Genomic DNA, 13,566 nt, shown 5'->3' on the forward strand with positions numbered 1-13,566 from the left:
ATCCAATAATGTGTTCCCATTTAGCTATTTTTCTTTAATGTATATTTGGCTATTATTTCTTGTGTAAGAACTCTAAATGGCAGAAATTGTGAGGTGAATTTAATTCAAGCACTGTAATGCTTCCTGGAACCACCACCCCCACTCTGTACCCCAAGTGTCTGGACTGATACTTCAACAACAGAAATGAACCAAATTATTGTTTGAAATCTAATGTCAGTATTAAGAATGAAAAGTCCACCACTATTGAATTCAAATAGTTTAGACTCTAACTAGGTTCTCCATCTACATCCTTTTGTTAAGACAGATTACGAACAAATAAAATTAGTCCCTGATTATCCCTGCTTTCTTAAGCACTTGTATAATTATCTGATTTTGACTGTGGGTAGGATTTATACTTTCTTTTAGCCAGTAGAATGTGGCAGAGAGAGTGGGGCATGACTTCTGTGCTTATGTCACATAGGATCTAGCTTTAATAAAATAAGCTGCCATGTTGTGCAGGCCCACACTGCAAAGAACTGAGGGTTGTCTCCAGCCAACAATCAACTAGAAACTCAGTGCTGCCTTCTCTAGCCAACCACTAGCAAGAAACACAGTTCCTCAATCCAACAGACTGTGAGGAACTAACTGAATTCTGCCAACAGCTACATGATCTTGAAAGCATATTCTTCTTCAGTGGATCCTCAAAAGAGACCCTGGCCCTGACAGCCTCTTGATTATAGCCTTGCAGAGGACTCAGCTCAGCTGTGCCCAGACTCTGGACTTACAGAAACTATGAGATAAACACTTTTAAGCTACTGCATTTGTGGTAAATTGTTATGAAGCTATAAATAACTTCTACTTAAAAGCTGAAAAAAAAATCTTCTTTGGCTGTCCTTTGTTTTACTATCTCTGATTGCCAGTGAATGTAAAAATATTAAAACACAGAGTGACATTTACTTCTGCCCTGAGCGATACGCCACGAGTCTTTATTGAGGCTTTGATGTTATTGAAAACAAAGATTGTGCATTTTATCCTTGGTGAATCATCTAAAACAAGCTGAACACACTGCATACATCATAGGAAGTTGGTAATGATTGATTGAATCATAAATAATATTTTAATAGAAAGATAATATTCATTCAGCAAATTATGCATTTCATGAACATACTGCTTGCTCATTGATTTATCACATGCAACTGACACCCAGCCAATAATATGGAATAGAGGCTACCGAGTTTTTTTCTTTTCTGTAAAGACTGTATAGTAAATATTTTAGGCTTTTACTGGTCATAGAGTTTTCTGTAGTAACTACTTAATTTTGATGTTGTATGATCCAGCCATTGAATATACTGAATGGGCATGGCTGTTTTCAAATGAAACTTTATTTGTAAATCAAATGGCAGGCAGATTAGACACACAAGTCATACTTTGCCAATCCTGATATACAGCCTTACTGGATAACCTCTGGTACTCCAGCTCCAGCCCATCCCATTAACTATCCCCTTATACCAAAACTAATTACTATCTTGACTTTCCACATCCTAGATTAGTTTTGCTCATAATTTTCATCTATAGTGTAATGAAATATAAATATATACATTGAATAATACAGTATGTATGCTTTTATTTTGGAGAAGGAAATGGCAACCCACTGCAGTATTCTTGCCTAGAGATTTACATGGAGACGAGCCTGGTAGGCTGCTGTTCATAGTGTCACACAGAGTCAGACATGACTGAAGCAACTTAGCTTGCATGCATGCATTGGAGAAGGAAATGGCAACCCACTCCAGTATTCCTGCCTGGAGAATCCCAGGGACAGAGGAGCCTGGTGGCTGCCGTCTATGGGGTCGCACAGAGTTGGACACGTAGAAGTGACTTAGCAGCAGCAGCAGCATACTTTTTTTTCTGGCTCATTTCACATTATCTTTAAGAGATTTTTCAACATTCAGTTCAGTTCAGTCGCTCAGTCATGACTGACTTTTTGTGACCCCATGAATTGCAGCATGCCAGGCCTCACTGTCCATAACCAACTCCCAGAGTTCACCCAAACTCATGTCCATCGAGTCAGTGATGCCATCCAACCATGTCATCCTCTGTCATCCTCTTCTCCTCCTGCCCCCAATCCCTCCCAGCATCAGAGGCTTTTCCAATGAGTCAACTCTTTGCATGAGGTGCCCAAAGTACTGGAGTTTCAGCTTTAGCATCATTCCCTCCAAAGAATCCCAGAACTGATCTCCTTTAGAATGGACTGGTTGGATCTCCTTGCAGTCCAAGGGACTCTCAAGAGTCTTCTCCAACACCACAGTTCAAAAGCATCAATTCTTCAGCACTCAGCTTTCTTCACAGTCCAACTCTCACATCCATACATAATCACTGGAAAAACCATAGCCCCGACTAGACGGACTTTTGTTGGCAAAGTAATGTCTCTGCTTTTGAATATGCTATCTAGGTTGGTCATAACTTTTCTTCCGGGAGTAAGCATCTTCATTTCATGGCTGCAATCACCATCTGAAGTCATTTTGGAGCCCCCCAAAATAAAGTCAGACTGTTTCCACTGTCTGCCCATCTATTTCCCATGAAGTGATGGGGCCAGATGCCATGATCTTAGTTTTCTGAATGTTGAGCTTTAAGCCAACTTTTTCACTCTCCACTTTCACTTTCATCAAGAGGCTTTTGAGTTCCTCTTCATTTTCTACCATAAGGGTGGTGTCATCTGCATATCTGAGGTTATTGATTCTCTTGGCAATCTTGATTCCAGCTTGTGCTTCTTCCAGCCCAGCGTTTCTCACGATATACTCTGCGTATAAGTTAAATAAGCAGAGTGACAATATACAGCCTTGACGTACTCCTTTTCCTATTTGGAACCAGTCTGTTGTTCCATGTCCAGTTCTAACTGTTGCTTCCTGACCTGCATATAGGTTTCTCAAGAGGCAAGTCAGGTGGTCTGGTATTCCCATCTCTTTCAGAATTTTCCACCATTTATTGTGATCCACACAGTCAAAGGCTTTGGCATAGTCAATAAAGCAGAAATAGATGTTTTTCTGGAACTCTCTTGCTTTTCGATGATCCAGTGGATGTTGGCAATTTGATTTCTGGTTCCTCTGCCTTTTCTAAAACCAGCTTGAACATCTGGAAGTTCACGGTTCACGGATTGCTGAAGCCTGGCTTGGAGAATTTTGAGCATTACTTTACTAGCGTGTGAGATGAGTGCAATTGTGTGGTAGTTTGAGCATTCTTTGGCATTGCCTTTCTTTGGGATTGGAATGAAAACTGACCTTTTCCAGTCCTGTGGCCACTGCTGAGTTTTCCAAATTTGCTGGCATATTGAGTGCAGCACTTTCACAGCATCATCTTCCAGGATTTGAAATAGCTCAACTGGAATTCCATCACCTCCACTAACTTTGATCGTAGTGATGCTTTCTAAGACCCACTTGACTTCACATTCCAGGATGTCTGGCTCTAGGTGAGTGATCACACCATCATGATTATCTTGGTCATGAAGCTCTCTTTTGTAAAGTTCTCCTGTGTATTCTTGCCACCTCTTCGCAATATCTTTTGTTTCTGTAAAGTCCATACCATTTCTGTCCTTAACGAGCCCATCTTTGCATGAAATGTTCCCTTGGTATCTCTAATTTTCTTGAAGAGATCTCTGGTCTTTCCCATTCTGTTCTTCTCCTCTATTTTTTTGCATTGATTGCTGAGGAAGGCTTTCTTATCTCTTCTTGCTATTCTTTGGAACTCTGTATTCAGATGCTTATATCTTTCCTTTTCTCCTTTGTTTTTTGCCTCTCTTCTTTTCACAGCTATTTGTAAGGCCTCCCCAGACAGCCATTTTGCTTTTTTCCATTTCTTTTCCATGGGGATGTTCTTGATCCCTGTCTCCTCTACAATATCATGAACCTCATTCCATAGTTCATCAGGCACTCTATCTATCAGATCTAGGCCCTTAAATCTATTTCTCACTTCCACTGTATAATCATAAGGGATATGATTTAGGTCATACCTGAATGGTCTAGTGGTTTTCCCTACTTTCTTCAATTTAAGTCTGAATTTGGCAATAAGTATTTCATGTTCTGAGCTGCAGTCAGCTCCCAGTCTTGTTTTTGCTGACTTTATAGAGTTTCTCCATCTTTGGCTGCAAAGAATATAATCAATCTGATTTCGGTGTTGACCATCTGGTGACGTCCATGTGTAGAGTCTTCTCTTGTGTTGTTGGAAGAGAGTGTTTGCTATGACCAGTACGTTCTCTTGGCAAAACTCTATTAACCTTTGCTCTGCTTTATTCCATATTCCAAGGCCATATTTGCCTGTTACTCCAGGTGTTTCTTGACTTCCTACTTTTGCATTCCAGTCCCCTATAATGAAAAGGATATCTTTTTTGGGTCTTAGTTGTAAGAGGTGTTGTAGGTGTTCATAGAACTGTTAAACTTCAGCTTCTTGAGCTTTACTGGTTGGGGCATGGACTTGGATTACTGTGATATTGAATGGTTTGCCTTGGAGATGAACAGAGATCATTCTGTCGTTTTTGAGATTGCATCCAAGATTGCATTTCGGGCTCTTTTGTTGACTAAGATGGCTACTCCATTTCTTCTAAGGGATTCCTGCCCACAGTGTTGGAATTGTTCATTCTTTTCAGTTCTTATAATTGTATGAACATACCCAAAATTATCAGTTTTTATTTCACTGGACACTTTCATTGTGTTCAGGTTTTGGTTATAAAAAATAATGCTGCTATAAAGATTTTTATGTCTTTCAAGCATGCATATATACATTTTTGTTGGTTATATTCTACAAGTAAAATTTCTAGGTCAACTTTGAGATGCTGCTGGTTTTTTTTAATCAGCTTATTTTAATTGGAGGCTAATTACTTTATAATATTGTGGTGGTTTTAGCCATACATTGACATGAATCAGCCATGGGTGTACATCTGTCCCCCCATTCCAAACCCCTCTCCCACCTCCATCCCCATCCCATCTCTCTGGGTCATCCCAGTGCACCAGTTTGAGTGCCCAGTTTCATGCATCAAACTTGGACTGGTCAGCTATTTCACATATGGTAATATACATGTTTCAACGCTAGTCTCCCAAATCATCCCACCCTTGCCTTCTCCCACAGAGTCCAAAAATCTGTTCTTTATATCTGTGTCTCTTTAGCTGTCTTGCACATAGGGTTTTCATCACCATCTTTCTAAATTCCATATATATATATATGTGTGTGTTAATATACAGTATTGTTTTTTTTTTTTCTGACTTACTTCACTCTGTATAATTAGGCTTCAGTTTCATCCACCTCATTAGAACTGACTCAAATGTGTTCTTTTAAATAGCTGAGCAATATTCCATGTGCATGTGTTCCACAACTTTCTTATCCATTCATCTGCTGATGGACATGTAGGCTGCTTCCATGTCCTAGCTATTGTAAAAAGTGCTACAATGAACATTGGGGTACATGTGCCTCTTTCAATTCTGGTTTCCTCAGTGTGTATGTCCAGCAGTGGGGTTGCTGGGCCATATGGCAGTTCTATTTCCAGTGTTTTGAGGAATCTCCACACTGTTCTCCATAGTGGCTGTACTAGTTTGCATTCCCACCAACAGTGTAAGAAGGTTCCCTTTTCATCACACTCTCTCCAGCATTCATTGTTGGGCTATGTCAGATATCTTTTCATATATTTAAGCAGTTTGCTACAGAGGAGCCTGTTTGCAGGACACAGGGATAGAGACAGACTTAGAGAATGGACGTGTGGACACAACAAGGGAAAGAGAGAGTGAGAGGAATTGGGAGAGATGGATCGACATATATACAACACTGTGTGTAAAATAGATAGAGTGTGAAGCTGCTGTACAGCACAAGGAGCTCAGCTCGGTGCTCTCGGATGACCCAGATGGGTGGAATGGGGGAGGGGTGGTGGGAGGGAGGTCCAAGAGGGAAGGGATGTATGTAGAGATATAACTGATTCACTTCATTGTACAGCAGAAAGTAGTACAACATTGGAAAGCAATTATACTCCAATAAAATAAAATGTAAACCCTCCCCCAGAGCATTTTTCATCTAGTTTCTTATGAAGTGTTCATTCCAAACTTTTCTCCATTTTTCTATTGCCTTGTTTGATTTTTCTTATCAATTTTATAGAGTTCTTTATATATCCTCTTCTTAATATTCATTTTCTTGAAAGTATGTTTTGATGGATGGAATTTCCCATTTTAATTTAGAGCAAACTTTTTTCTTTATATTTAGTGCCTTATATGTTAAAGAAATAGTGGTTTATACTCCAACAACTCAAATATACTTCCCAGTGTTATCTACAGGAACTTTATTTTTTTACCGTTTGCATGTACATCTATAATTCATTTGGAAGAGATTTTTGTTTAACGTATGAGGTGGAGGTGATGCTTATTTTCTTTATCAGTTCAGCTCAGTTCAGTCTCAGTCGTGTCTGACTCTTTGCGACCCCATGCATTGCAGCATGCCAGGCCTCCCTGTCCATCACCAACTCCCAGAGTTCACTCAGACTCACGTCCATTGAGTCAGTGATGCCACCCAACCATCTCATCCTTTGTCATCCCCTTCTCCTCCTGCCCCCAATCACTCCCAGCATCAGAGTCTTTTCCAATGAGTCAACTCTTCGCATGAGGTGGCCAAATAGGAATATAAAATTGACCTAGCAACTTTCATTGAAGAGACCCATCTTTTCTCCACTGCTATATGGTTCCATATAGAGTGTCCATATATGTAATGTACAAGTTTTGTATTCTTTTCTGCTTTAATACTCCATTTGTCTAATTCTGGGCAAAAATCACATTGTCATAATTATTGTAGCTTTGTAACAGTTCTGTGATTGAATAGAGTAAGACAACTTTATTTTTTAAAAATTATTGTGAACATTAGAATAACTAGTTAATACACACACTCACACACACACACCAATCTACACAGAAATTCTGAGGTTTCAGTGGGATTACACTGAACAATCTAGGGGAGAATGTTTCACAATAGTTTACTGAATCATTCAGTCCATTAATATGATTTATACCTCCATTTACTTGGTTCATTTAGTTTCAATGTTGTTTTATAGTTTTTAGAGTAGAAGTGTTTTATACCTTTGTGAAATTCATTCTTTTATTTTTTTGGGGGGGAATTTTTTTTTAATTAAAAAAATTTTTTTCCTTTACTTTATTTTACTTTACTATACCGTATTGGTTTTGCCATACATCAACATGAATCCCAGAAAAATAAATGACCCAATCAAAAAATGGGCCAAAGAACTAAACAGGCATTTCTCCAAAGAAGACATACAGATGGCTAACAAACACATGAAAAGATGCTCAACATCACTTATTATCAGAGAAATGCAAATCAAAACCACAATGAGGTACCATTTCACACCAGTCAGAATGGCTGCAATTCAAAAGTCTACAAGCAATAAATGCTGGAGAGGATGTGGAGAAAAGGGAACCTTCTTACACTGTTGGTGGGAATGCAAACTAGGACAGCCACTATGGAAAACAGTGGAGATTCCTTAAAAAACTGGAAATTTATTCTTAAGTATGTGGTTTTTCATGTGTTTTAAATAGTAACTCTTTAAATCTGCTCTTCTGGTTGTTGGTGGAAAAGATGAAAAATATTCTTTCTGTGGTGACATGCCATAAATCTTATTTGTTGATTCATTTTAGTCTTCTACTTAATTTATAAGGCTTTCGATAAATAATAGTATTTACTTTTCTTCTTTCCTTTCCATTTATTCTGTGTGTTTGTGTGTTACTTCCCTTTGGGTGCCTGGATTGGCTGGGTTCTTCTTTGCAATGTTGAATAAAATTGGTTTTATAAACCTCATTAGGAAGTGTTCCTTATTTTCCTGTTCTCTCAAAGAGTTTGTGTAGTGGGAGCCTATAGTTTGGAAATTAAAGCAAACTGTTCTGTGTTCTTTCTGTCTGTCTCCCTTCCTACTGTCCTTCTCTTCCTTCCCTTTTCTCTCTCCCTCCATTCCTTTCTTCATTTTGTCCTTCTGTCTTTATTCCCTTTTACTTTTATGTCTTTGTGTTGGTTTGTACATATGAATATAATGTATTTGATAATTATGGGATTATTGAGCCTTTTTTCCTTTTATTACTATTAAAAACTGTGCTTTTTAGATATTTTCACATCTTATCTGAATTTTCAAAAAATTGGTACCCAGATTTTAAAAATTGTTTTCTTTTACATCTTCAAAAGTGTCTGTTGGATTAGTAATGATGTCATTTCTTCATTCCTAATTTTGATTTTTTTATGCTTTTCCTCAACTATAATTGATCATTCTTTCCAGTCAAGTTTACTAGTCTTTCTAATGAGTTAACTTTTGTCTTTTTAATCTTATTTATTAGTTAATAGTTTTTAAACAAATCTTTTTGCACTAGCATTTACTTTATTTCATTTTCTGGGTGTTTTTTGGGGGGGGGGAGAAAGAAATGTTCTTTACTTATTTTTCTAAATTCTGGAGCTAAATACTTAACTAACTTGTTTTCAGAGTTTCTTTTATTTCCTATTACACTCATTTTCTGGGCTTCCCTAGTGGTAAAGAATCTGTCTACCAATGCAGGAGATGCAGGTTTGATCCCTGGGTCAGGAAGATCCCCTGGAGAAGGAAATGGCAACCCACTCCAGTGTTCTTGCCTGGGAAATTCCATGGACAGAGGAGCCTAGTGGTCTATAAAGTCCCTGGGGTTGCAAAAGAGTCGGGCATGACAGGGACTAAGTAGCAAATACTCATTTTCTACTAAAATTTCTCTCTAAGCCCAGTTTTAGCTTTATCTCCATTTTTCATTTGTTGGAGAAGAAAATGGCAAGAAGAGGAAATATATAAAGACTTTATAACAGAAGAAAAACAAACAAAAGTGTAAGACTTCATTTGTGGAGGGTGGAAGTGAGGTAAGGCATAATAGAATCTGCAAGGTGGTAACAGAGGCACAACTGTATGTACATAATTAATATTACAACTTTACTAACATGACTTTTCTACCATTGTTCAGTTTTACTAACTTTCAGGGGAAAATAACAAAGGAAAAAATTAATACTGTTTACAAAAAGCTCAGAAATGCTATTAAACTCCTAAATCCAGTCATCTTAAGATGTAAATGTTTCTACAAGATATGAAATAAGGCACAAAATATCTTTTCTTCAGTGCATTATTTCATACTCTTTACCCAATTCTGATCCTTCTTTCGCATGTCTTGGGGCTTGCCTGGTGTCTCAAATGGTAAAGAATCTGCCTGCAATGCAGGAGATGAGTTCAATCCCTGGGTCAGGAAGATTCCCCTGGAGAAGAGAATGCTTACCCACTCCAGTATTCTTGACTGGAGAATTCCATGAACAGAGGAACCTGACAAGCTAATCTTATGTCAGAAGATTTTTGTGAGGGGGTAAAGGGGATGCTTTTGAACTGTGGTGTTGGAGAAGACTCTTGAGAGTCCCTTGGATTGCAAGGAGATCCAACTAGTCCATCCTAAAAGAAATCAGTCCTGGGTGTTCATTGGAGGGACTGATGTTGAAGCTGAAACTCCAATACTTTGGCCACCTGATGCGGAGAGCTGACTCATTTGAAAAGACCCTGATGCTGGGAAAGATTGAGAGCTGGAGGAGGAGGGGATGACAGAGGATGATATGGTTGGATGGCATCACCGACACAATGAACATGGGTTTGGATGGACTCCAGGAGTTGGTGATAGACAGGGAGGCCTGGCGTGCTGCGGTTCATGGGCTCGCAAAGAGTTGGACACGACTGAGCTACTGAACTGAATTGAAAGGGGATGTATTTGGAAATGATATTGTCGGAAGAGACAGGAAAGCACTAAATTTTACTACTGTTTCTGTCCTTTCCTTTGTGTGTTAGTTCCTCAGTCATGTTCAACTCTTTGTGATATCATGGAGTGTAGTACACCAGAGTCCAAAGCCCATGGGATTTCCCAGGCTAAAATACTGGAGTGAGTTGCCATTTCCTTCTCCACAGGATCTTCCCTCTTAGAGTCTTGTAACCTTCATTATCTACCCTTGAGAACTTAAGAATTAGAGCTGGTGCTAGAAATTTTAGAATTCAAGTTCAGCAATAGTAGATCATAATACCAGAACTATAGAATCCCTATGTTTAAACCAGGACAAAAAAATACATTTATATGACATTAAGGGATTGAAGATTAACATTTCTTAGATTCCTTCAAATCAGAAGAATAAAGAGATTTTTTTTCCCAGGGCATCATGATTTTTTTTTTTGTAGTAAATTTTTTTTAATTTATTTATTTTAATTAGAGGCTAATTGCTTTACAATATTGTATTGGTTTTGCCATACATCAACATGAATCTACCACGTGTGTACATGTGTTCCCAATCCTGAACCCTCATCCCACTTCCCTCCCCATACCATCCCTCTGGGTCATCCCAGTGCATCAGCCCCAAGCATCCTGTATCCTGCGTCGAACCTGGACTGGTGATTCGTTTCTTATATGATATTATACTTATTTCAATGCCATTCTTCCAAATCATCCCCACCCTCCCTCTCCCATAGAGTCCAAAAGACTGTTCTATACAACTGTGTCTCTTTTCCTGTCTCACATACAGGGTTATCATTACCATCTTTCTAAATTCCATATATATATGTGTTAGTATACTGTATTGGTGTTTTTCTTTCTGGCTTACTTCACTCTGTATAATAGGCTCCAGTTTCATCCACCTCATTAGAACTGATTCAAATGTATTCTTTTAAATGGCTGAGTAATACTCTATTGTGTATATGTAGCACAGCTTTCTTATCCATTCATCTGCTGATGAACATCTAGATTGCTTCCATGAATGTTTTTTAAAAGAGAATCTAATAAAACTTCCAATTCCAGTTGATTGTTCTTCAAGCTTTCATACTGTCACTTTACCAGGCACAAAGGTTATTTTATAACCTCACATATAACCTCTCTCACTCCTTTCACTGTTTCTTGCATCCCTTACTCCAGCTATGGTAACCATGTACAGTCCTTGGTGTATCAGGCTATGTCATATTTTATTGACTTCAGAGGCCTGTGCCCTGGGCCTGGAAGATCTTTACGTTTTTACATGTTACATATTATTCTTAGTTCAAGTAGTTAGCTCTTCAAACAATTCTTTGAATCTGCAATTTGATCTAGATATTTTCTTCAGTGTCATATAGCCTTCTGGATATAATTCTATGGTAACACTCCTATTCACTGCCATTATTATATATATTTAACTTTATGTCCCTGACACTAGGCTATATATACTAGACTATAGAGGACAAGGATGTTTCTTATATAAACTTGTATTACCACCACTAAGGAAAGTGCAATATTACTCACAATAAAATGTTGAAGGAAGGGAGGAAGAAAGTAAGGTTATTTCTATCTAGGACATTGCATGATCAGACTCGCTACTCTGTGTTTGGCAATAGTTTGTAGAAAGCTTTACGGATTTGTTTGGTCTTCACACTATATATAATAGGGTTCAGCACTGGGGGAAATAGAAAATGGAGATTTGACATCAGTGTATGGACATATGGAGGAGCACTATGCCCAAACCGATGTACCAAAGCCAAGATGACCCAGGGGAAGTAGAAGATGGCAACAGCACCAAGGTGAGAGATGCAAGTGCTGAAAGACTTTTGCCTTTCCTCTGGGGAGGCGATGCTAAGGATGGACTTGATGATCAGCATGTAGGAGAGGAAAATGCAGGGAATATCTACACCTGAGGTCAGAATGAGAGCCACTAAACCACAGATACTGTTGACCTTGATACTTGAGCAAGAACACTTAATCACATCAGGATGGTAGCAATAGGAGTGAGAAAGCACATTAGGACCACAGAATGATAACCCCTTAAGGAGCAGGAGCAAGGGCATCAGGTTGACCAGCATTCGTACAAAAATTACCATACCAGCTTTGATGATTCTAGAGTTGGTTAGAATCATAGCATATCTTAGGGGGTTGCAGATGGCAACAAAGCGGTCAAAAGCCATGGCCAAAAGCACAGAAGATTCCATGAGGGTGAATCCATGCAGAAAGAACATCTGCAGAATGCAAGCATCCAGGCTGATGACCCTGGCATTGAACCAGAGGACACCAAGTGTTGTGGGAAGAGAGGACATAGTGATGCCAATGTCGGTGGTGGAGAGCATGGAGAGGAAGTAGTACATGGGCTCATGGAGGCTGGAGTTTGTGGTCACTACATACAGGATGGTGCTATTCCCCAAAAGGGCAATCACACAAAGGCAGCAAAAGGGGATAGAAAACCAGATGTGAAAAGCTTCTAGCCCTGGAACTCCAGTCAAGAGGAAAGTTGGGGAAGTGGAATTACCAGTCGACCGCATGGTGGCCTGAGTGAAATGGTATTCTCCTTCACTTGGTTCCTGCAATGATACATTTCATTGAGTCAAAACTACTGTCTGTCAGATATTCTGATAATTGTTCTAATTATTATACCTCATGTAGTCCCTACAGAGTTAGAGGTAGCTTTTATCTATCATCTTAATTTTACAGATAAATTTCAGCTAGATTAAATTAACCCATTAAACAAGTAAAAGACAAGTGTGACTCAAACCTGTCATTTTTCCTACTCTGTCATACTTAGCATATGCTATGAACAGCAGGATGGAAACTAGGGTGAGGCAAGTAAGACATTTGCCGTGGGAATGGACTATAAGGATGGTGCTAAAAACAACAACAACAACAACAACAACAACAGCTCACAGAAATTGGATAGATAACATTTTTATGCTATATTTTAAAAAGGCAAAACTAATGCAAAAATATCCATGACAAACAGAACATCAAAATTCTGAACCAGAGCTGTGTCAAAGCACATTGGAGTCCAAAGCAAAATGAAAAATGTACATCACTATGTACATGCTTTTAAGCATTTTTTGATACTTAATATTTTCCAGAACATTAACATAACTTGAAAATGTTGACAAATAAAAACTAATTGTATTAAATCTCACATTAGTATTTTATATTTAAGTATTTTATTTATATCATAATAGAATTATAATTTTACTTCAGCTAATTATAAATTATTTATAGTTCTCACGTATCTCCAATATGGCAATTTTCTCAACTGAAAATGAGATAAGTGGGACTTCCCTCGTGGTCCAGTGGTTAAGATTCCATGCTTCCAATGCAAGGGGATTGGGGTTTGATCCCTAGATCCCCATCTGGGGAATTAAGATCCCACAGGCCACACAGTATGGCCAAAAAGAAAAGAAAGAAAATAAGGTAAGTAAAAAGTAGGTTTAAAAATATATTGTTGATAAGTTTGCTTTCATTAAAACCAAGGGTTCACATTGTTTTCTTTTGTCCTAAACTGTAACATGACTTGGCATGGTACAGAATTTTATTTAAAACTTTAATGTTTTATTGATCATGGACTAAAAAATTAGATTAGATTAGATTAGATTAAAATACTGCATTAAAACATTATCATAATTGCTAAATTTTTTGGTGTCCCCTTAAATTTTTCACTCCCCTCCCTGTGGTACTGGCCTTTAGCAGTTGCTATCCTTGGATGACCTCCCATCCCAACATGCTGCCGCTGCTGCTGCTAAGTCGCTTCAGTCGTGTC

At 38.4% G+C, this 13,566-nt stretch overlaps 1 protein-coding gene across 1 annotated transcript; it reads right to left on the bottom strand.

Annotated features, from left to right (window-relative positions):
- LOC102182241 (olfactory receptor 51F1-like) lies at positions 11,381–12,394 on the bottom strand. The gene has a single exon (XM_018058902.1). The coding sequence runs from the start codon at positions 12,314–12,316 to the stop codon at positions 11,381–11,383; it is 936 nt and encodes a 311-aa protein (XP_017914391.1). The 5' UTR covers positions 12,317–12,394.

This window comes from Capra hircus, chromosome 15 (genome assembly GCF_001704415.2).
Source record: "Capra hircus breed San Clemente chromosome 15, ASM170441v1, whole genome shotgun sequence".
Taxonomy (NCBI): domain Eukaryota; kingdom Metazoa; phylum Chordata; class Mammalia; order Artiodactyla; family Bovidae; genus Capra; species Capra hircus.

Excerpts from the sequence above, each read along its gene's own strand:
- LOC102182241 (XM_018058902.1), bottom strand. The coding sequence starts at position 12,316 with ATGCGGTCGACTGGTAATTCCACTTCCCCAACTTTCCTCTTGACTGGA.